Source organism: Salvelinus alpinus, chromosome 4, assembly GCF_045679555.1.
Source record: "Salvelinus alpinus chromosome 4, SLU_Salpinus.1, whole genome shotgun sequence".
Lineage (NCBI taxonomy): Eukaryota > Metazoa > Chordata > Actinopteri > Salmoniformes > Salmonidae > Salvelinus > Salvelinus alpinus.
In genome coordinates, this window is record NC_092089.1 from 60,411,347 (window position 1) to 60,437,190 (window position 25,844).

The window sequence follows — 25,844 nt, forward strand, 5'->3', positions numbered from 1 at the left end:
GTCTGCTGTGTGTCTGGGTTGAGGGGGTGAGCTGTTGGCTGGCTGGTACTGTGTGATTACCTGTAGACCCTTTGTGAGCCATTAAGAGGGATGTCATCCCCTAGCAGTCATCTCTCTGACTGAGAATAGATAGGCCTATTTGTCCTCTCTGTCTGTGAATAATAAATACCACTCAATATGGATATGTGTTTTCTATGTCTGCGGATGAAAATATCAAATATTCTGGGGGTTTTCTTTATTTTATCTGTTATTCTTTGTTGAGATGGACTTCAGTTCACCCTTTACATCAGAAGCGCTCTCAGAACCTTTTGGCTACTTTGAAACTATCTTTTGTTCTCTTTTCTTCCTCTCCCTAACAAGTATTTTTCTTCTGTGTGTGTGTGTGTGCAGGTCAGCCTGTCCAGTGACTCCAGCTGTGTGGAGGAGATTCTACGGGTAAGTGAGATTCACTTCCTTTCTCTGGCCTCCGTTAATTACACCTGGTTACGCCTCAGCTACTGTTTGCACACAAAGCCACTTTTCCATCCAGGGACTGGGGCTCCCAGGCAGGGAGAAAAGAGAAAAGCCTCTGTGATCTTACTATAATGGGCCCTTGTATTCCAATACAAATCTGATAAAAATCATCAAGGGTGAATGCAGCCAGGCAAATTTAGATCCTTGGTGTGTGTAAAGCGCTTTGACCTTCTTGCACGCAGAGACACAGTCTTTTGTTTAGAAATCAATTCTGTGCTTAATAGCCTGTACAGAATTTGAATGTAACGTGCGCTGGGACCATATGAACTGAAAAAGGAATTGCCTTTTTAGATGCAAACATATAGGCTGCGTTTTCGGTGAACTTTGACCTTTGTAGCAGGTGCTGATTGGCTCCAGAGTGACATACAGGTCACAGAGTGACAGACCAGAGTGAATAGAGATGCTGGTTGGGCTTTAGTGCAGGGGGCGGTCATTAGTGGTGCGCGGGTCAGCTGTATGTCCACCCGCACCCACCCGCGATTGCAATTACCCATCCGCAACCACCCGACTATATGTGATAAAGTTAAAAACTGAGGCCCACACCCGAACTCTAAACCGCTAATATAGAAAATGTGCTGTAGGCTACAGTCAGAGACGCCAGAACAATTTTTTAACAGGGAATGCAGGATTATTTTTGCCTGATTTTACAAATGTTTCTGCTTGTAATTAGATGCATGGGGCTTCTCTTCTGTCATTATACGTTGCTAAATAAACCCTTGCTCACCAGAATAATGTCATAAATTGATAGAATGAATGCTTCAGTCTTATTGACTTTGGTAAAGTTCTCTCTGTCATCTCTGTTTCTTTCACGGAGCAAATATGTTTAGAGGAGGAAAATGCAAGAACCCCCCCAAAAAACTAGAAAGATTTTCTGTTCAAAATTCCCAAATAACATCAGTTTGACCGGTTGTAAGGAAATAGGTTGTGAAAACGACCCAACATGTTTCTGATAAGATTTCAGTTGGGCTTGTATGCATATTTTATGTGGTTGAAATTCGAACAGATTTTATGATGCTGAGAAAGATAGCACCTCTACAGACGGAATACTGTATAACTGCACATTCGCATTCTCTCAAGACGCTGGAAGAAAGAAATCATATTTCTCCACTCTAGTTCCTGAGTCAAAATTGAACATAATTGTACTGCAAGTAATGCTTAATCCTGCAGGAGTTAATATTAAGGCTATTTGAGAGGTTATAGACCTACAGTCAGTGTCCAGATTTCAGTTTACATTTAACCCATCTGAACAGTAAGCTACAGCTCCCTTGACATGCCATAGGCCTGTTTGAAGTCCCCGTCTTGGGACTGTCGAATTTGTATAGTTCCAACACAATCATCACACATAACATAGCCAGCACTGCTATCATCTTTCCCAAACGTTACTTTTCTGGCCCTCCCTCTTAATTTCGCAGCTTTTTGAGTTAAGCTCTGACATTGTCTTTTTTGCCAATGTAAACTTTTTCTACCCAGTTCCCAAAAGCATTTGGCGATTGGCTTGTAGAGTATTTGGCCCGCGTACAGTTAGGCCCTAAAGCTTAGGCTTACACACTAATGCCAGATAAAAATAATGAAGGAAAATCTCAATGGAGCCTATAGCTAGAGATTCCACAAGAATGATACATTTATATAAATAAAAGGTATTCTTTTCTCTTTATTCAACCATCCCGCCACCCATCCACCCACCCTTCATCCACCCACCCACCCTTCAACCACCCACCCACACAATATTTAATTACCCTAAACCCACCCACCCGTGGATATATCTGTGGGGACTGCAGGTTATGAGTCAACCCGCACTAGCGGTTATGACAGTGAGTCAGGGACGCTCATTGATACCCTTGTTTGGCTAAGGGGGATGCAGTGTGTTTGGTACTAGCCCAGCCACTGCATTACCGTGACGACTGACCTCCAGTCATGAACCCCTGCAGCCTCTCCACTGCCTCAGGCAACGGCAGTACAGTAGACATCACGGTAACCAGTGGAGGACTACGCACTTCCACCAACCGAACGACCGAACGGCTGAGTTATGTGGACCTGTCAAACATGGGAACCCTCTGGGAGGGTGATGATGTCAAATAATAGTTGCCGGGCAACTGGCAGTATGGCCATCAGGTGGAGTGAGTCATGATGGTGGGGCCCAGCGAGGCGAAGCTGAGTTTGTAAGAGAGAGAGCCACGCTGCCATGTGGCGTCAATGCCACACTGCTGGCTACAGTAGGGAGGGAGAAAGACATGGAGAGAGGAGTGATTCACAGCCGTGACTCAGGAGTCACTCAGACTCACAGGAGAGGAGCAGAGCAGCCTGGGAGATTCTAATACCACCGCAGCCTTTTCAAATCCTCACACTGTGAACTGCTGCCACTTTAGCAAGCCTCTCTAAGTTCACTTACTCATCACTCACTGGCTGGAACGTCAAAAGACAGGATTTCAGCTGAGACATTTTTTGAAAGATCAGAATGTCTAAGACGTGAGGTGCCTATGAATGACACTCTTCATACTTGGAAAATGAGCTAATGGAACAAATAGAGATACCAATCTCCAATCCTCTGCTATTGACAAGCACCCAGATCATGTGGACCACTTAAAAAGTCCCTGATCTCTTAAGTGCATATCTTAAAGGGATAATATTCTCTTTGCTCATACAGTATCTAACCGGGATTTTCAAAGTTTATTCTCTTGGGTGGCGTCAGGTGAAGCACCGATAGATCAGAAACGGTTGATTCATCCCCCTCAGATACAGATGATTACATTTCTCAACGAGAGGAACATTTATGACGTACACAGGCAAACATTTTTGTATCTATTTCAGTTATCCAATATTTTGATCTCGAATTGAATAGGATTAGAAAGGCAAATGTCAAGTTTACAAACATAATGTAATTATTACATTGTAATAAATTTTTTATTATAATTATACAACTTATGTAATGTACATATCATTCAATATACAGCATTTATTCACTACATTCATAAGGATAGCGTTGCATGGTTATTTCCAATAGAAGGGCTCCAGACCTGCTCTTCCATGTATTATGCTTGATGTATGAGTTTTTTTTAAATCTACAACAAAAGCCAGAGGGATGGGTGCATTCATTAAAAAGCACATGAGGTGGCCATTGTTGTATCCACACTGTGGATGGCTTATTTAGACAGCATGTCCTGCTAACATGCTGGCAACACACACACACACACACACACACACACACACACACACACACACACACACACACACACACACACACACACACACACACACACACACACACACACACACACACACACACACACACACACACACACACACACACACACACACACACACACACCAGGCCCAGCATGAATAATGACAGGTACTTCTCCCTGCGTGACACAGTCTGCCACTATGTATCGGCTGCTGCCCGCCTGCTCTCTCTGTCTCTCTCTCTCTCTCTGTCTTTCTCTTTCTAACTCTCTCCTCTCTCTCTCACTCACTCTTTTTCTTCCCTCTCTATCTCCTCTCTCGCTCTCTCTCTCTCTTCTCTCTCTTCTCAGACAGAACATAACAAGGGGGAGTGGAAGCCTGTTCTGGGTGGGCCTCTCAGCCCTATTGCCTTTCAAACCTCTGTTGTGACAGCCTGTGTGACTTTCTGTGACCAATGGCAATGGATCAGATTATTCAATGGCCTGGAGTTTGTACACAAAGCTCTGATATCAACTGAGGATGTCAATATCCCATGATAATTTTTCCACCTCAACTGTGGGCACTTGTGAGAGATTGCCAAAACAGTATAGCCCCATAGTGATTTATCTCTGTGGGGAAGTAAAGTATATTTTTTTGCAATAGTATTAATGATTTAACAGCCAATCATTTTCCTGAAAGAAATGTGACAAACATTTCAAATATTTAGCACATGAAAATATTATCAAAGACTCCAGGTAAACAGATGGTGTATGCTTAGAAAAATGATCTAAACTGATTAGAAAGTGAGCTTTTGGCTCCCTCGCCTATCTGCACTGTGCACGTGGTGTGTGCTTGTGCATGCGTGCTTGTGTGCATCTGTGTGGTATATTATAAATAGCAGGCATGTGTTCTCCTTCACCGTTGCTGATGAACAGGAAAGCTGCAGATTCATCAAAACCTGCGGTAACTTTCCACCCTGATAGCACAATGCACGGCCATCTGAAAGGTAATACTTCATATACAACATTATCGCCGAGGTGGCAGGATCATATTCCTAGCACCTCATCTGTCTACCTCCACCCTCCGACCCCCTCTGCTCTCCACCCGCTCTCCTCTCGGCAGCCCGGGAGGTGACCCGGCTGATGTCACTCGCTCCATAGAGAGAGAGGAGGAGGAGGCCAAGCCAACGTTTAGAAGGAAATGAACTCTATAAACCAGAGGCATTATAAACAACAGACCTCAATAAATGACCTGATCCACAAACTTGGCTCTCTACACACACAGACTTTCATTTCCTCATCTTATTGAGATGTAGTTAAAACATGTCATGAACTCAACAGGGTCACTGTGTTACTCTGGGGAATTTGGGATGGAGTGATAGAGGGATAGAGAGATGAGTGATATAAATGAAAAGGATTAGATAGAGAGATGTTGTCCATATGCATCTTTATCTCTGTGGCTGACAGTTCAACAGTAGATCATGCGCCTGTGTGATGGGTCTGTCTGAGTGCATTAATAGGAGAAGTTGATCTGTTAAACCACATGACATGAGAGACAAGTGCATACGATACTGTGGGCTACACCACAGACTGTATAACACCACAGGACAATAAGAGTAACCCAGACCCAGATTGGGATTGGACATATAGTGGCAAGAAAAAGTATGCAAACCCTTTGGAAATACCTGGATTTCTGCATAAATTGGTCATAAAATTTGATCTGATCTTCATCTAGGTCACAACAATAGACAAACACCGTCTGCTTAAACTGATAACACACAAACAATTATATGTATATGTCTTTATTGAACACACTGTGTAAACATTCACAGTGCAGGGTGGGAAAAGTATGTGAACCCTTGGATTTAATAACTGGTTGACCCTCCTTTGGCAGCAATAACCTCAACCAAACGTTTTCTATAGTTGCGGATCTGACCTGCACAACGGTCAGGAGGAATTTTGGACCATTCCTCTTTACAAAACTGTTTCAGTTCAGCAATATTCTTGGGACGTCTGGTGTGAACTGCTCTCTTCAAGTCATGCCACAGCATCTCAATCGGGTTGAGGTCAGGACTCTGACTGGGCCACGCCAGAAGGCGTATTTTCTTCTGTTGAAGCCGTTCTGTTGTTGCCATTCTGTTGTTGCTTTACTTCTGTGTTTTGGGTCGTTGTCCTATTGCATCATCCAACTTCTGTTGAGCTTCAATTGGCGAACAGATAGCCTAACTTTCTCCTGCAAAATGTCTTGATAAACTTTGGAGTTAATTTTTCTGCCGATGATAGCAAGCTGTCTAAGACCTGAGACAGCAAAGCAGCCCCAAACCATGATGCTCCCTCCACCACACCTTATAGTTGGGATGAGGTTTTGATGTTGGTGTGCTGTGCCTTTTTTTCTCCACACATAGTGTTGTGTGTTCCTTCCAAACAACTCCACTGTAGTTTCATCTGTCCACAGAATATTTTGCGAGTAGGGCTGTGTAACATACAGGTGCACTTTTGCAAACTTCAGAAGTGCAGCAATGTTTTTTTTGGACCGCAGTGGCTTCTTCCGTGATGTCCTCCCCATGAACACCATTCTTGTTTAGTGTTTTACGTATCGTAGACTCATCAACAGAGATGTTAGCATGTTCCAGAGATTTCTGTAAGTCTTTAGCTGACACTATAGGATTATTCTTAACCTCATTGAGCATTCTGCACTGTGCTCTTGCAGTCATATTTGCAGGATGGCCACTCCGAGGGAGAGTAGCAACCGTGCTGAACCTTCTCCATCTGTCTTGCCGTGAACTGATGAACATCAAGGCTTTCAGAGATACTTTTGTAACCCTTTCCAGCTTTATGCAAGTCAACAATTCTTAATGTTAGGTCTTCTGAGATCTCTTTTGTTCGAGGCATGGTTCACGTCAGGCAGTGCTTCTTGTGAATAGCAAACTCAAATTTTGTGAGTGTTTTTTTATCGGGCAAGGCAGCTCTAACCAACATCTCTAATCTTATCTCGTTGATATGACTCCAGGTTAGCTGACTCCTGACTCCAATTAGCTTTTGGAGAAGTCATTAGCCTAGGGGTTCACATACTTTTTCCAGCCTACAATGTTTAAATGATGTATTCAATATAAACAACAAAAATACAATAATTAGTGTGTTATTAGTTTAAGCATACTATTTTTGTCTATTGTTGTGACTTAGATGAAGATCAGATTAAATTTGATGACCAATTTATGCAGAAATCCAGGTATTTCCAAAGGGTTCACATACATTTTCTTGCCTCTGTACCTCCAATATTTAAAGAAAGACAAAACAATCCATCCCTAGACCAAAGCGTTTTAGAAGATGGTCGGCTTAGACTATTATTCCAGTGTGTATTTATTTAAACACACATAGGTTTTAACCAATGGTCTGTCCTGTTGTCACAAGGGTGCAAGACTAAACAGTTGGTGACCCTTGCTCTGCTGTATTTCGATAGCCCTGTTTGGTTTGGGAGCCATGCTCGGCTGCTTTTAATACATTTAATTTGCAACTCAAAGCCTTGCGAGGGATCAGCCAAGCTCCCCACTGCCCTAACTGCATCTCACACAAATTAATGGATCATGTGTGTCTCCCAGACGGCAGTAATATTGGTGTTGTTGGGGGGAAAATAAGGTTAACTTAGTGAAATTTCTAAGTATGTGAGATTGTAATATTATTAGCCAAGAATGTTGTTGTTTACTTCCAGACATGGATACTGGGTTTGATAACTGCTACTCTGACAAACGCGTTCAACCACACAGTGAAAACCAATTGCTTATGTTGTCTTGATCTTCGTAGGGATATCCAAGTACACAGTTTTAATTTGATACTCTAGATCATAATATTTAATTGACACATTGTGCAACTCTGAAATGTGAGTATCTATATTCGGGATAAAGTTCAGTCTGACAGATAAAGGCAGAGGTGTTTATTTTCATTTGACCCTCCCAAGTTCAAAACAGACCCAAATCAGATTGTGCAATCATGTTAATTTAAGTGTTGTGTGAGACAGAGTGTATGGACTATATTTAATAAATTAGGAGAAAGCTCAACTGATGTGTGTGTGTGTGTGTGTGTGTGTGTGTGTGTGTGTGTGTGTGTGTGTGTGTGTGTGTGTGTGTGTGTGTGTGTGTGTGTGTGTGTGTGTGTGTGTGTGTGTGTGTGTGTGTGTGTGTGTGTGTGTGTGTGTGTGTGTGTGTGTGTGTACACAGTATGCATGCAGTGTGTGTGTCAAGCTGTGATCTTGGGCATACTCACTCATATACTCACTGAAAGATGACACCCTCTGCAAGCTCACAACCTATCTCTCTCTGCTTCTATCACACACACACAATAGTGTAGTGGAGAGTATACGCAGGTACAGTGGGGGAAAAAAATATTTAGCCAGCCACCAATTGTGCAAGTTCTCCCACTTAAAAAGATGAGAGAGGCCTGTAATTTTCATCATAGGTACACTTCAACTATGACAGACAAAATGAGAAAAAAAATCCAGAAAATCACATTGTAGGATTTTTAATGAATTTATTTGCAAATTATGGTGGAAAATAAGTATTTGGTCAATAACAAAAGTTTATCTCAATACTTTGTTTTATACCCTTTGTTGGCAATGACAGAGGTCAAACGTTTTCTGTAAGTCTTCACAAGGTTTTCAGGATAGATATAGGTCAAATCAAATCAAATCAAATTTTATTTGTCACATACACATGGTCTGTAGCAGTTTGGGTCTAGAGTGTTTCCCCCTTTGAAGAGGGGGATGACCACGGCAGCTTTCCAATCTTTGGGGATCTCAGACGTTTCGGCAGATAATTTAAAAAAGAGAGAGTCCAGATTGTCTAGCCCTCCTGATTTGTAGGGGTCCATGTTTTGCAGCTCTTTCAGAACATCAGCTATCTGGATTTGGGTGAAGGAGAAATGGGGGAGGCTTGGGCAAGTTGCTGTGGGGGGTACAGGGATGTTGACCAGAGTTGGGGTCGCCAGGAGAAAGCATGGCCAGCCGTAGAAAAATGCTTATTGAAATTCTCAATTATTCTGGATTTATCAGTGGTGACAGTGTTTCCTAGCCTCAGTGCAGTGGGCAGCTGGGAGGAGGTGCTCTTATTCTCCGTGGACTTTACAGTGTCCCAGAACTTTTTGGACTTTGTGCTTCAGGATGCAAATTTCTGTTTGAAAAAGCTAGCCTTTGCTTTCCTAACTGCCTGTGTATATTGGTTCCTATCTTCCCTGAAAGTTGCATATCGCAGGGGCTATTTGATGCTAATGCCGTACGCCACAGGATGTTTTTGTGCTGGTCAAGGGCAGTCAGGTCTGGAGTGAACCACGGGCTATATCTGTTCCTGGTTCTAATTCTTTTTTAAATGGGGCATGCTTATTTAAGATTGTGAGGAAAACACTTTAAAAGAATAACCAGGCATCTTCTACTGACGGAATGAGGTCAATATCCTGCCAGGATACCCGGGCCGGGTCGATTAGGAAGGCCTGCTCGCTGAAGTGTTTTTGGGAGCGTTTGACAGTGGTGAGGGGTGGTCGTTTGACCGCAGACCCGTTACGGACACAAGGCAGTGATCGCTGAGATCCTGGTTGAAGACAGCAGAGGTATATTTGGAGGGCAGGTTGGTTAGGATGATGTCTATGAGGGTGCCTGTGTTTACGGATTTGGGGTTGTACCTGGTAGGTTCATTGATCATTTGTGTGAGATTGAGGGCATCAAGCTTAGATTGTAGGGTGGCTGGGGTGTTAAGCATGTCCCAGTTTAGGTCACCTAACAGCATGATTTCTGAAGATAGATGGGGAGCAATCAATTCACATATGGTGTCCAGAGCACTGCTGGGGGCAGAAGGTGGTCTATAACAAACGGCAACGGTGAGAGACATGTTTCTGGAAAGGTGGATTTTTAAAAGTAGAAGCTCAAATTGTTTGGGCACAGACCTGGATATAAGACAGAACTCAGCAGGCTATCTCTGCAGTAGATTGCAACTCCGCCCCCTTTGGCAGTTTTATCTTGACGGAAAATGTTATAGTTAGGGATGGAAATTTCTGGGTTTTTGGTGGCCTTCCTAAGCCAGGATTCAGACACAACTAGGACATCCGGGTTGGCAGTGTGCTAAAGCAGTGAATAGATCAAACTTAGGGAGGAGGCTTCTAATGTTAACATGCATGAAACCAAGGCTTTTACAGTTACAGAAGTCAACAAATGAGAGGGCCTGGGGAATGGGAGTGGAGCTAGGCACTGCAGGGCCTGGAGTAACCTCTACATCACCAGAGGAGCAGAGGAGGAGTAGGATAAGGGTACGGCTAAGGGCTATAAGAACTGGTCGTCTTGTACATTCGGGACAGAGAGTAAAAGGAGCAGGTTTCTGGGCGCGGAAGAATAGATTCAATGCATAATGTACAGACAAAGGTATGGTAGAATGTGAATACAGTTGAGGTAAACCTAGGCATTGAGTGAAGATGAGAGAGATATTGTCTCTAGAGACATCAATTAAACCAGGTGAGGTCACCGCATGTGTGGGGGGTGGGACAAGAGGGTTAGCTGAGGCATATTGAGCAGGGCTGGAGGCTCTACAGTGAAAGAAGACAATAATCACTAACCAAAACAGCAATGGACAAGGCATATTGACGTTAGGGAGAGGTATGCGTAGCCGAGTGATCATATACAGCTGGTACCTGTACCGAGTCAATATGCTGGGGTACAGGTTAGTCGAGGCAATTTGTACATGTAGGTAGGGGTGAAATGACTATGCATAGAACAGTGTAAAAAAACAAATGGGGGTGGCCTTTTGTTCCTAGACTTGGCGCTCCGGTGCTGCTTGCCGTGCAGTAGCAGAGAGAACAGTCTATGACTGGAGACTGGAGTCTTTGACAATTTTCTTTGACAATTTTTTGGCCTTTCTTCTGACACCGTCTAGTGTACAGGTCCTGGTTGGAAGGAGGCTTGGTCTCAATGATGTACTGGGTCGTATGCACTACCCTCTGTAGTGCCTTACGGTCAGATGCAGAGCAGTTGCCATACCAGGCGGTGATGCAACCGGTCAGGATGCTCTCGATGGTGCAGCTGTATAACTTTTTGAGAATCTGGGGACCCATGCACAATATTTTCAGTCTGCTGAGGGGGAAAAGGTGTTGTCGTGCCCTCTTCACGATTGTCTTGGTGTGTTTGCCAGGTCTCTGATCTTCTCCCTAAAGGCTGTCTCATCATTGTCGGTGATCACTGTTGTGTCATCAGTAAACTTAATGATGGTGTCGGAGTTGTGTTTGGCCATGCAGTCGTGGGTGAACAGGGAGTAAAGGAGGGAACAAAGCACACATCCCTGAAGGGCCCCAGTGTTGAGGATCAGCATGGCAGACGTGTTTTTGCCTACCCTTACCACCTGGGGGCAGCCCATCAGGAAGTCCAGGATCCAGTTTCCGAGGGAGGTGTTAAGTCCCAGGGTCCTTAGCGATGAGCTTTGTGGGCACTATGGTGTTGAGCGCTGAGCTGTAGTCAATGAACAGCATTCTCACATAGGTGTTCCTTTTGTCCAGGTGGGAAAGTGCAGTGTGGAGTGCGATTGAAATTGCATCATTTGTGGATCTGTTGGGGCGGTATGCAAATTGGAGTGGGTCTAGGGTATCCGGGATGATGCTGTTGATGTTTTAGAGTTTTCGAGCCCTGCCCAATCCGACAAGCGTCATTCTCATTTACAGCAACGATCTAGGGAATAGTTACAGGGGAGAGGAATGACCCAATTGGAAGCTGAGGATGATTATGTGGCCATGATGGTGTGCCAGATTGGGAATTTAGTCAGGACACCGGGGTTAACACCCCTACTCTTACAATAAGTGCAATGGGATCTTTAGTGAACACAGACAGTCAGGACACCCGTTTAACGTCCCATCTTAAAGACGCCACCCTACACAGGGCAATGTCCCCAATCACTGGAGGAAAGAGTGCCTCCTACTGGCCATCCAACATCACTTCCAGCAGCATCTGGTCTCCCATCCACCGACAAACCAGGACCAACTCTGTTAGCTTCAGAGACATGCCCGCAGTGGGATGCAGGTTTGTGTGTGTGTGTGTGTGTGTGTGTGTGTGTGTGTGTGTGTGTGTGTGTGTGTGTGTGTGTGTGTGTGTGTGTGTGTGTGTGTGTGTGTGTGTGTGTGTGTGTGTGTGTGTGTGTGTGTGTGTGTGTGTGTGTGTGTGTGTGTGTGTGTGTGTGTGTGTGTGTGTGTCATATGTCTGATTTGAATCCTGTCTGCCCTGCAGGAGATGACCCACTCCTGGCCTCCTCCCCTGACTGCCATCCACACTCCAGGCAAAGCTGAGCAGACCAAGTTCCCTATTCCCTCCAAGGTGAGTCCTATAGTATGACCTACACTGTACTGTTCATTGACAAGCACAGCAATACTACTACTAATAGTACTTCAACTATGTTATAAGTGCTAGTAATACTGACACTAGTTAATACTATTATCACAATGATAGAGATGTATGCATTCTGAATGTCTACTGTCCTAGTCAATAGGGTCATTTCCTACTGTCACTTATTTGTTTGGTAAGCAGTAATCACGTGATCCGTGTGTCAGTCGGAAGGGAAAACAAATCAAGTAAAAGTGGATGTATTAAATTCGACCCAGGGCTGTCATCCTTGTGAAAGCCTGTCAGGTTCTGTCACAGTAAAGGACCAGTGAAACACCCATGGCACCAGAGAGAGAAGGAGAAAGAGAGAGCGTGGGACCCAGCCAGAGAGAGAGAGGAGAGCTAGCAAAGAGCCTCTGCTATCGGCCAGATAGCTGTAGGACTTCATTTGTCTGGCTGCATGTGCCGGTCGGATTGACTTTTTAAGGACAAACTCCTGTCAGCACTTCAGCCGCACTGTAATAGAGTGTGATTTAGCTATAGTATAATCCATTGTCCTTCAGCCCATTCATCCTCTCCTCCTCTAACTCCCAGCATCTGTGTCTCTCCTAGCTTTTACTTCCTTTCCTCTCTACTGTCGTTCCCTAGCCTCAAATCCCCCAACGCCTAATTTTGCAGCTAAAGCCCTCTTATTTGTGTCTTAATAGGACATGGTCTGAATCTCATAGCGTGACCCAGCTGACATTCCTAATAATAAGCCTGTGTCTATAAATCCTGATTGAATGGTGCCATCTTTTAACTAAGACATTGTCCTGTCTACTGTAGTCCACTCACCACACTCTGAAACGTGATTTGTGTCCTATGTCTAATTGTATTAGTGTAAAATCAATTAAGTCCATCAGATGAGCTGTTTCCCTCCCATTTGTTCTCCTGTATCACCTCAGTGTGTGCTTATGTATTTGATGCACGCCTGTCTTCTTTCTCTCTCGCTCTCTCTGCTCAGGAGTCACAACACTTACCCTCAGGATACGCTGGACAAAGTAAGTCTGCTTTACATTTTTCCTGCACACACATTTCGATTTAATCAGTCTAAAATGATGTTAATAGATGGAAGGCCATTATGCCATGCAACAACTGGAGCCCTGTCCATTTAGGGAAAAATATGATGCTGTGTGACATATTGCAACAAAAGCTAAATTGATAATAAGCTAGCTGTTGGTCAGGGTTTAATCAAAACCAGCACTCTGACATTTAAATGGAAATTCTTTCGCAGAGCGGTGCAATGTTCCCTGTAACAAGCCTGCAACCAAGTCTGTACCACAGAAGTCGTGAGTATTCATTTGATTAATTATTTTGAAAAAGCCTCGGGGGATAAATGCCACCATGGTTTCAGCTTTGTTCCCTTGCAAAACAAGTCCCTGTAGAATTCCCAGCTGAGAGGAGTGTTCATCACAAACAAACAGAGCAGTTGGCATTCTCTCTCTCTGTTAACCCGTACCCTCCTTGGCCTCTCCCGTGCCACCCTGCACTCCTCAACAGCACAGCACTGACAACACTGCCTGTCTCCCTAGTCACGCAAGACCTGGCCTACACTCAGTTTAGTTAGTGTCAAACACAGGCCTAGTGAGGTATTTTTGGTATTTTATTAGGCTCCCCATTAGCTATTGCAAAAGCAGCAGCTACTCTTCCTGGAGTCCACACAAAACATGAAACATAATACAGAATGACATCAAGAACAGCTCAAACTACATAGCATTTATTTTAAGGCAAACGTAGCCTACATATCAATTCATACACACAAACTCTCTAGGTCAAATAGGGAAAAGACGTGGTGCCGCGAGGTGTTGCTTTATCTGTTTTTTGAAACCTGATTTTCTGTTTATTTGAGCAATATGAGATGGAAGGAAGTTCCATGCAATTAGGGCTCAATAATACTGTACGCTTTCTTGAATTTGTTCTGGATTTGGGGACTGTGAAAAGACACCTAGTGACATGTCTGGTGGGATAAGTGTGTGTGTGTGTCAGAGCTGTGTGTAAGTTGACTAGGCAAACAATTTGGGATTTTCAACACATTAATGTTTCTTATAAAAAGAAGAAGTGATACAGTCAGTCTCTCCTCAACTCTTAGCCAAGAGAGACTGGCATGCATAGTATTTACAGTTGAAGTCGGAAGTTTACATACACCTTAGCCAAATACATTTAAACTCAGTTTTTCACAATTCCTGACATTTACTCCGAGAAAGATTACCTGTTTTAGGTCAGTTAGGATCACCACTTTATTTTAAGAATGTGATATGTCTGAAAAATAGTAGAGAGAATTATTTATTTCAGCTTTTATTTCTTTCATCACATTCCCAGTGGGTCAGAAGTTTACATACACTCAATTAGTATTTGGTAGCATTGCCTTTAAATTGTTTAACTTGGGTCAAACGTTTCGGGTAGCCTTCCACAAGCTTTCCACAATAAGTTGGGTGAATTTTGGCCCATTCCTCCTGACAGAGCTGGTGTAGCTGAGTCAGGTTTGTAGGCCTCCTTGCTCGCACACGCTTTTTCAGTTCTGCCCACACATCTTCTATAGGATTGAGGTAGGGACTTTGTGATGGCCACTCCAACACCTTGACTTTGTTGTCCTTAAGGCGTTTTGCCACAACTTTGTCCATTTGGAAGACCCATTTGTGACCAAGCTTTAACTTACTGACTGATGTCTTGAGATGTTGCTTCAATATATCCACATAATTTTCCTACCTCATGATGCCATCTATTTTGTGAAGTGCACCAGTCCCTCCTGCAGCAAAGCACCCCCACAACATGATGCTGCCACCCCCTTGCTTCACGGTTGGGATGGTGCTCTTCGGCTTGCAAGCTTCACCCCTTTTCCTCCAATCATAATGGTCATTAGGGCCAAACAGTTCTATTTATGTTTCATCAGACCAGAGGACATTTCTCCAAAAAGTTCGATATTTGTCCCCATGTCCAGTTGCAAACCATAGTCTGGCTTTTTTAAGAAAATGTTGGAGCATTGGCTTTATCCTTGCTGTATGGCCTTTCAGGTTATGTCGATATAGGACTCGTTTTACTGTGGATATAGATGTTTTTGTACCTGTTTCCTCCAGCATCTTCAGAAGGTCCTTTGCTGTTGATCTGGGATTGATTTGCACCAAAGTACGTTAATTTCTAGGAGACAGAACGAGTCTCCTTTCTGAGCAGTATGACGGCTGCGTGGTGCCATGGTGTTTTTACTTGCGTACTATTGTTTGTACAGATGAACGTGGTACCTTCAGGTGTTTGGAAATTTCTCCCAAGGATGAACCATACTTATGGAGGTCTACAATTTTTTTTCTGAGGTCTTGGCTGATTTCTTTTGATTTTCCCATGATGTCAAGCAAAGAGACACTGAGTTTGAAGGTAGGCCTTGAACTACATCCACAGGTACACCTCCAATTGACTCAAATTATGTCAATTAGCCTGTCAGAAGCTTCTAAAGCCATGACATCCTTTTCTGGAATTTTACAAGCTGTTTAAAGGCACAGTCAACTTAGTGTATGTAAACTTTTGACCCACTGGAATTGTGATACAGTGAATTATAAGTGAAATAATCTGTCTGTAAACAATTGTTGGAAAAATTTACTTGTGTCATGCACAAAGTAGATGTCCTAACCGACTTGCCAAAACTATAGTTTGTTAACAAAAAATGTGTGGAGTGGTTGAAAAACGAGTTTTAATGACTCCAACCTAAGTGTATGTAAACTTCCGACTTCAACTGTATATCAGCCCTCTAATTACAATTAAGAGCAAAATTTGACGCAAAATTTGCAGCTGCAGCTTAACTAGATCTTTCCTTGCAACACTGGACCACACGACTGGACAATTATCAATATTTGACAAAACGAGAGCCTGCAGAACTTTCTTTTTGGAGTGTGGTGTCAAAAAAGCAGAGCATCTCTTTATTACGGCCAGACCTCTCCCCATCTTTACAACCATTGAATCTATACGGTTTGACCATGACCGTTTACAATCTAAAGTAACTCCAAGTAATTTAGTCTCCTCAACTTGTTCAACAGCCACACCATTCATTACCAGATTCAGCTGAGGTCTAGAACTTAAGGAATGATTTGTACCAAATACAATACTCTTAGTTTTAGAGATGTTCAGGACCAATTTATTACTGGCCACCCATTCCAAAACAGACTGCAACTCTTTGTTAAGGGTTTCAGTGACTTCATTAGCTGTGGTTGCTGATGCGTATATGGTTAAATCATCAGCATATGTGGACACACATGCTTTGTTTAATGCCGGTGGCAAGTCATTGGTAAAAATAGAAAAGAGTAGAGGGCCTAGAGAGCTGCCCTGTGGTACACCACACTTTACATGTTTGACATTAGAGAAGCTTCCATTAAAGAAAACCGTTTGAGTTTTATTAGATCGATAGCTCTGAATCCACAATATGGCAGAGGTTGAAAAGCCATAAAACAAGTTTTTCAACAACAGGTTATGGAAAATAATATCAATAGCTGCAATGAAATCTAACAGTACAGCTCCCACAATATTCTTATTATCAATGTCTTTCAACCAATCATCAGGCATGTGTGTCAGTGCAGTACTTGTTGAGTGCCCTTCTCTATAAGCATGCTGAAAGTCTGTGATTAATTTGTTTACAGAGAAATAGCATTGTATTAGGTCAAACACTATTTTTTTCCAACAGCTTGCTAAGAGCTGGCAGCACGCTTATAAGTCTGCTGTTAAAACCAGTAAAGGCCGTTTTACCACTCTTGGGTAGCGGAATTAGTTTTGCTTCCCTCCAGGCCTGAGGACAAAGACCTTCCTCTAGGCTCAGATTAAAAATATGACAGATCGGAGTGCCTATAGAGTCAGCTACCATTCTCAGTAGCTTTCCATCTAAGTTGTCAATGCCAGGAGGTCTGTCATTATTGATCGATAACAATAATTTTTCCACCTCTCCCACACTAACTTTACAAAATTCAAACTTGCAATGCTTTTCTTTCATTATTTGTTTTTTTATGCGTGAATACAATTGCTCACTGTTCGGTGTTGGCATTTCCTGCCTAAGTTTGCCCACTTTGCCAATAAAATAATCATTAAAATAATTGGCAACATCAAATGTTTTTGTGATGAATAAGCCATCTGATTCGATGAAAGATGGATTTGAATTTGTCTTTCTGCCTATAATTTTATTTAAAGTACTCCAAAGATTTTTTCCATCATTCATTATATAATTGGCTTCATAATACAGTTTATTATTCTTTTTGTGGAGTTTAGTCACATAGTTTCTCAATTTGCAGTAAGTAACCCAGTCAGATGTGCAGCCAGACTTATTAGCCACTCCTTTTGCCCCATCTCTTTCAACCGTACAGTTTTTCAATTCCTAATCAATCCATGGAGCCTTAACAGTTCTAACAGTCAGTTTCTTAACACGTGGATGTTTATTAATAATTAGAAAAAGCTATTTCAGAAATGCATCAAGTGCAGCGTCTGGATGCTCTTCATTAATCACATCAGACCAACAAATATTTTTCCACATAAGAGTCACAGCAAAATATTTTATATGATCTCTTATACACTATTTTAGGCCCAGCTTTCCTGGATATAGCCACTATATTGTGATCACTGCATCCAATGGCTACGGATACAGCGTTAAAACAAAGTTCTACAGTATTAGTAAAAATGTGATCAATACATGTGGATGATCTTGTTCCTGTAGTATTTGTAAACACCCTGGTAGGTTGATTAATAACCTGAACCAGATTACAGGCACTGGTTACAGTAAGAAGCTTCCTCTTGAGCGGACCACTTGATGAAAACCAGTCAATATTCAGGTCCCCAAGGAAGTAGACCTCTCTGTTTAAATCACATACATTATCAAGCATTTCACACATATTATTTAGATACTGACTGTTAGCACTTGGTGGCCAATAGCAACACCCTAAAAGAAAAGGCTTGACTTAAGACTCTAAGCATTACACGATATGGCTCTGAATATATACAGCAACACCTCCCCCATAAGCATTTCTGTCTCTTCTATAGATGTTATATCCTTGTATTGCTACTGCTGTATCATTAAATTAATTATCTAAGTGAGTCTCAGAAATGGCTAATTTATGAACGTTTTTCAAGAAAAAAATATATACATTCAGCAGTCCAGTAATCAATTGGTGTGTGTGTTTGTGTACTGCGGGGTTGAAGCTACGAACCCATAGGCTTGGCTCTCTCATCCCATCAGGCTTCTGGGAGGGAGGGTAGACAATGAGCCTGTCATTGCGGATGTAAGCAATGTCCCCACACGCTCTGGCAGCTTTCATGGCTGGGATCAGTTCTTTCCTCTTCGTACTGACGGTAGGGTTGCAAAGCTACCGATAATTTACTAAAGTTACCGGAATCTTCAATAATTTTGTTAATTAATAGAAAACCTATGGCAACCTATCGTAACTTTGGTAATTTATATTTGAATTTTTTTTTTTAATATATTTATATATCGTAATTATTTTGTGTATCTGTGTCCATATTGTCCATGAGTTTCTAATAGATAGACTATATGGTTCAAGAGAAAATAGCCTAATGAATGAAAAAAGCATCTAATCAACAATGCTATTATTTTCAATTACCTCTGCAACTCGTCCAACTATTTATTTTTTTCACAAAAGCCACCAGTTTTACGCCAAAACATTGACAACAAATATATTGACATAGTAAAATAAATAAAAGTGTGTAAAACAAAATATAAAGGATATTTCATGCTGAAACTCTCATATTAAACACCAATGGCATTCACTAAATTGATGGTTTATATTTAGGATAATGATTTACAGCTTTGTTCAGATTTTTTTTTTGACGTCTTATTTAATCTGAAGTACCCCAAAGGGCCAGTAGATGTCTTGTGATAGGTTACATGAATTCCTCTTGAAAGATACCACAATTATGATAGTTGATTATAGGATTTATACAATAAACAGAATACACAAATGAAAGACTGAAAAGCATCGTTTTTTTGCGTCCCAGAGAATGAGATAAGTTGAGAATGATAAAAAGGGTAGTGATGTTTCTTGCTGCAAGGCAAGCGTTCTATCGTTTTGAATGCTCTCCAATGTTGCACAGGAGGCCTTTTTTCCCAATTGAACACAAGATTCTGCTTTTGTGTCGCTCAATGACACTGCTCTTATTGGAGAAGTCTTCAATGATTTAACCAGTCCAAGGAAAGAGCATTTGTGTCAATACCAGCTTTGTCTGTCGGAGCTGAATGCATCGACTTCAGATCAGGCAGTGTCTCTTTCTTTCCCTACTACTAACACAGGAAATGCAGTATAAGCACAAGTGAGTGGCAGTATTAGCTTTTATATTAAAACACGCCGCTGTAGCTGTTAAATCTGTGTTGTGTTATGGTACTCAGAGCCTTTATTGCTCTGTATAAACATGTATACATTATATCCTGGCTACACTTCCAATGCTTACCTCTGTCCCTGTGTGCGCTCATATAAGACAAAATAAGTAGGAATGCAGAGATGATTTAAGATGAGATAAGTGAGATCATGAATAATGGAATCGCTTTGAATTTCAAAAGGACGGCATCTGGGAAAATAAAATAAAACATTTTTGGAGAAAGAGGGGCTCATTTGTAGCAGATCTGGTCTTCCAGGGAGGTAGCCTGTCTGTATGTGATAGCTGTCAGCTAACCTAGTGCAGTGATCCATGGACTTCTTACATAGTACATACATATCATCCAAAATCATGAAGCTGTCTGTTTTTGACCGACCACCTTGATTCGGTCTTAAGTAGCAACATCTTTGTCTATACCTATTCAGCATCGTTCACACCCTCTTAAGCCTTATCCCTACCCATCTCTTTAAGGATTCACATGTGAGGCCATGTGCTAAACAGAGTGAGTAAGGTAGTGTAGCAAACAACCAAAGATTTCAAGACTATAAGTGGTGAAAGTAGTAGACTACAATAAGGAAAAACAATAAGGAATACCATTAAATCTAGTCCTTGGCCTATTTCCTAATCTGACTTTGGTGCAGGTCATGTTGTTCTGAACGTTACCGTCTCTGGTAAACACACACTGTATCAAGTAAAATCTATGTTTATTTGTCACATGCACAGGATACAGAAGGTGTAAACCTTACAGCAAAATGGTTACTTGCATATTTGCATAGTAGCAATACCAAAAATAGAAAGTGTCCAGATAAAATATTTTATAAATATTTTATAGTTATCAGATGATGCTGACCCAGAAAATAGGGATGTGCCAATATTCTGGATACGATTATGATCCGAGTATTTTTTGTGAAAGAAAATGTGAGTGCCAGCAAGCATGTTTCTCATGCGTCAATGATAGAATTTCTAAATGATTGAGTCAGTCATGTGCGTGGTCTAAATAGCTCAACTGGATAGTCTGCCTGTAAAGAGAAGAGCGGGCTGTACTTTGATCCTGCTGCTCTGATTGGATCGACCGAAGCTGTATTTCTCTGTCCACTCGCTTCATAATTTAACCAGATCACTTTTCCTTGCATTTTTTCCAGTCTGATCATTTAGATTACTGCTGCCTGCTACTATGATAAATCACATGGCGAGGACGTTTGCTATCAAGCTATCAATGCGCATAATATCTAACAAGTGGGGCAAGGGTATGGAAAAAATATGAAACGCAATGCGCATTCTGACTGAGTGACAGCAAACATGACTGCCCACTGCAAATTGAGGACACACACACACAGACACCCATACACACCCACCCCTCCGTGCGCTGCCCCTAATCTGCAGCTTTTTTTGCAGTGAGAACATGCAGGGGGGTACAGTATTTTGCCAACAAATATTTAGGCATATAAAAAAACACTTCAGTTTTTTTCGATCACGAATATCATCCGATCCGACTATCAACTGTCCATTACAAATACGAATAGGGCCATATCGGCACACCTCTACCAGACACTTGTCTAAATGTAAAAGAAATACTATAACCACCCCCCAGCCACATCTAGCAAAGTGGATGGGTCACTATTGTCTAGACATGTACACATGTTCATGAAATACAATAGATGGCCGTAATCACCCCCAGACACACCTGGCTAACTTGATGGGTCATTTAATCATCTGGCGATGTGAATTATTTTGTTTAAACATCTAGCTAGCTAGCTAGCTAAACAATGAACCATAATCCCACCCATATTACTAGCAAGACAAACTGATTGTCATAGCTAGCCACTATGCATGAAATGCTGTAGTATGAATCTGCAAGTAGCTAAAGCTAATGAACTAGGTTTAATATTATCTAGCTAGCTAACAGTAGGCTATAACTAGCAATCATACACATAACGTAATCTAGCGTGCCAGCAAGCTCACATTCACTAGCTAGCTAACAGTACGTTTTAACTTGCAATGAAAACAACTTTCTGACATAATTAGGAAAGTATAATATCTGAAAATGTAGCTTGAATCTTACCCATTGAGAGATTGTCATGAGTGTGCGAAGCTGTCATCAAGGCAAAGGGTGGCTACTTTGAAGATTCTTAAATATATAAATAAATAAAAATTGTTTAACACTTTTTTGCTTACTACATGATTCAGTGTGTGTTATTTCATAGTTTTGATGTCTTCCCTATTATTCCATAATGTAGAAAATATGTAGAAAATATGTAAAAAATTACGAAAAACCCTTGAATGAGTAGATGTGTCCAAACATTTGACTGGTACTCTACATGTATGAATGCTTCACAGCAGACTGGAACCCCTTTAACTCTGTTTTGTTTGTACAGCTTGTTTGGCTGGTGTTGTGTCAAGTTACTCCGGTTCACACTGACCGTGTGCAGAAAGTAGTCCATCACAATTTTTCCCCACTGTCTATAACGCCTGCTAAATTCAGGGTAGCGATGTTGTTGAGAGCAATAGCAACACTTTTGCAGTTCTCCAGGCTAACATGATATCTTTCAAAAAAGCTGTGGTAGCAAGGCTTATACTGATCAGCTCACGTTATAGACAGAAGCATGCTACTTGACAGACCAATCCGAACTCATCTCTCGCTATGTCCAGCCCATCCATTTCTCAGCCAATCATGGCTAGCGGGAAGGTCTTTTTCCATGGCTAAACCAACTAGTCTCGTAATTTAACAATTTCATTTGTATTTACAGATGGCATACACATTTGTTATTAAGGCACATGAAAGTTTACATGTTCCAGAAGGCATTTGTGACAAAAAAAAGGTTTTTCAATCAACAAACATGCCTTATTTGCTTCCATCTGATGATGGCTCTCTGATTCACAGTATTTATATCACATGGGTCTGCAGACCTAAATAAAGTCAGCAAGTCATCAAAGTAGAATTCATTCAAGTAGAGAGAGAGAGAGAAAGAGGCTGCTTGCTTGCCTGGGAAAGGTTGCATGTGGCCTGCAGGGCTGCCATGGCAGAAGGCTGAGGCTCCAGACTCTAATGAGGCCTTGTGTTTGGACCCGAACTGCATCACAGCCCCCTCCGGCAATCCTAGTCACCCCCCCCCCCCCCCCACACCCCCCACCTCTCGCCACTACTTACACAAACACACACACACAGACACAAATGCACACACGCACACACTGCCATGGCAACAACCACTGCTCAAATCACAGTTCTACCAGACCCCTTGTAAAATAGAGTTTTGAAAAAAATGACTCTTTTCATGCTTTTCTTCAGAAATGTTACTTGAAGGATAATAATGTTTGTTGTACCCTCACCATGCGTTTACTGTGTCCTTCCACACGAAGGTAATATACTATCATCACAACACACACATAAAATTGCTGTGAACATACTATCAGAAAAGCATTGAATAAGGTATTGAGGAGGGACCCGAGTGTTACAGTAAGTAGAGCTCTCTACTGTAAGTTGTTTGGATGCCACCGTACTGTATGTGTTCTTGGTACTATCACTCTAAAGATAAATATTTGCAGGGAATTCATGACCACCAACGTTATATATTCAAGTGCCTTTAATGGTGAGGCGAGTGCTTGTTATATGCGACTAAGACAGGGGAGTTTGAAAAAAGCAGTAGTCAGATGTTTCCTACTTGGTGGAAATAAATGCAGAGCACAGAGTGGAGCCTCACAGGCAGGCAGAGGAGACGAGGGAAAGGCATCCATCACAAGCGTCAACGTAGCCTCTTGATGTGACACTCCAGTCAGCTCTCTCTCTCAAGCTCTCGGAAATTAGAGTGGTAGATGGCTCAGGGCCAATCTAAATAATCCATCGCTTAGGAAAAGCGAGGCTTCAGAGTACGGCTGGGGCCCTGCGTGTGTGTGTGTGTAGAGGGGCCAGAGAGAATCCCTACTCTAAATCAGAGGCAGACCTGGCAGAAAACTAGAAGGAGGGAGCAGCAAAGGACAGGAGAGGAGAGTGTAGGAGAGGAGAGGGGGATTCAGGATGCTTTCCCTCTGATCCCTGTAGCTCTCACCGGAACTCTGTTTCCAGCTCATTCCCTCTCATGTTCCCCGTTCATAGTAAACACACTCATTTCTTCAGTACAGAATAGTCTCATTCCATATGCATTTAATCATGTACAGTATTCTCTCGTTACGTGGCCCTTTATCTCGTATTCACTTATTCCTATGCATCCTATGCTTCAGACCACACACACACATGGCATGGGTAGTGATGTTGGGAGTGTTGATGGGCCTCTCTCAGCTGACTGGATCCTCAGACGACTGCTCTAAGTGACAGATCTGGAACAAAGCAGCGTCTCAGGGCAGGAGACAGGAGCACAGCGGACGACAGGCACTTTGCATGTGAGCTCTCGACACACACACACACACACACAAACACACACACAAACACACACAAGGAAACACACACACGGAAAAACATACACACTTCTCCTAGAGTAATGCACAGCATATTTATTTACTTCCATCTGTCCAAGTGCATTTCCGTGTACCTCGGAACTGATTGACACAATAACGTGGAGATGGATTGAATGCTTATTTAAAAGCACACTCGTTTTAAGGCACCCACAGTTACTGCATTTGCAGGCTTTCGCTCCGGAGGGAATAGAGAATAGGTAGGTACACAGGAAAGAATGGAGAAATGTTCTCTTATGTCTCTAAGGGGAAACTTAACAAGCCTAATGTATCTCCCCTCCCCTCAGCCTCTCCTTCCTGTCCTTGTCTAACACAGCATCAGGGAATCACCACAACCATTGCATTACCAAAAATGAACCCTGTCATCATCACAACCACCCACATACACAACAGTAGAATATAGCATCTAAATTTAACCCTCTCCTTCATTTATATCTCTCTCACTATGACAGTACAGCTCGACAGTGACAGAGCTGTCGCTGTAGGGGATATTAGAGTCAGTTACTGTATGTGCCCTCTGACACACACACATATCTGATACCCCTGAGATGATGCTGTCTCTCTGGGCCCAAGAGATGACGCATGGCCTCCCCTCATCATGGTGATGTGTCTGTCTCCTGGCACAGTACCATGGAGTTAGTTACCAGGTACCAGGGACGTGGAAGGATAGAGGCTCAGGGGTGTCAGTCATCCCCCGGTGAAGTGTCACATCCCCGGGTGTACAGTACAACCCTCCTCCCTTCCCCATCTTCCACCTCCAGAAGCTCTCTGAGGAGGGTGGGTCACACTCCCATGGTCCCCAGCTGCCTGGTGAGTGGTGACATGCCTCCCTCGCGCTCAAGAATAGACAGGAGAGATGTTGCTATTGTGGAGCTTCCAGCCCACCTAGCTACATGGGACAAAGCGGTGGTCTATACGCTTAACAAAGTCGACCTCTGCCATCAAACTGAAAACACAGAGGGTCACTCTTAAATGCCAATCTAGCAGCCCTTTCACTCCATTTAAAAATAACTTGAGAGCATGCAGGGGAATAATAACAGTAATACAGTGGGCAGTAGGGGGAGGGAGGGGTACTGCAGTGCCCAAGAGAGTGGTCTTGTTGATGAGTGCAATTATGTATCAGTGACACATTGACATGTACTACACTCAGTGATAAACAGTTTAATTCTGTGTTCAGGATAAATGTCAACATCAGGACATTGGTGATTAGATATGTTTAGAATGTTTTTCTGTAGTGCCTCTGACAACCGCCATTTACCACGTTTATATGATTTACTGAGAAAGTGTTTTGGTGGTTTCTTTTCTTTTCTCAACAGCTTGTCATGTCAGTCCGACATGCTCAAGTCACACATGATTTTCACAAGGTAATGCAATAAAAACATTTGAAGCCATATGGGCACTCTTGATATCCACATTACTTAATATGAAGTACATTAAAATAATATATCATACCTTATCAAAATTCCAGCATCCAGTTCATTCAGAGTATCATAGTTACTTATCACAACAATTCTAGAACATTTGTCTGTATAGTATGTAGTATTTTTAAAGACTTCATAGTTTGTCTCCAGTATTTGTGAATTCTGAAAGGCTGGAAGGGTGGAGAGATATTTTCCCTGAGGGTGCTGACAGATAGACAGAGGTAGTGATTGGGAGTTAGCTGGTGGCTAATGATCACAGCCTGTGCCTGTCCCTCCCTATCATTACGCCAGCTCTCTAGTGGGCTAGTGCCAGGAGACTCTGTCACCGCGTGTTGCTGTGTTGCTTCTCACCACCAGCTGTGCTGCTCTAGTCTGGGCTTGCCCTCTTCAGCTCTGTACGACCTCTCATCTCTATTTTCCCATCCCCTCCTCTCCTCTTCTCTCCCCCTATCACCCCTCCGCCCTTCGCCCCATGAACTGCCCTGCTGCCCTGAGTAATCTTCCCCTCCCTGACCCTCCCTTTGCCCTTTCCTGCCGTGCCCTAGACACTCCTGACCTACCCGAGACACTTCTACCCTG

The 25,844-nt window shown here is 42.5% G+C and overlaps 1 protein-coding gene across 2 annotated transcripts in view; it reads left to right on the top strand.

The window, feature by feature from the left end:
• Positions 1-25,844, top strand: part of LOC139574046 (AF4/FMR2 family member 2-like) — a 165,114-nt gene that overhangs the window by 77,459 nt on the left and 61,811 nt on the right. For both annotated transcript variants that reach the window (XM_071398174.1, XM_071398175.1), the window contains 4 exons: positions 391-435; positions 11,917-12,003; positions 13,013-13,049; positions 13,283-13,337. In XM_071398174.1, the coding sequence (XP_071254275.1) occupies positions 391-435; positions 11,917-12,003; positions 13,013-13,049; positions 13,283-13,337 (224 nt within the window). The remainder of the gene's footprint in view (positions 1-390; positions 436-11,916; positions 12,004-13,012; positions 13,050-13,282; positions 13,338-25,844) is intronic.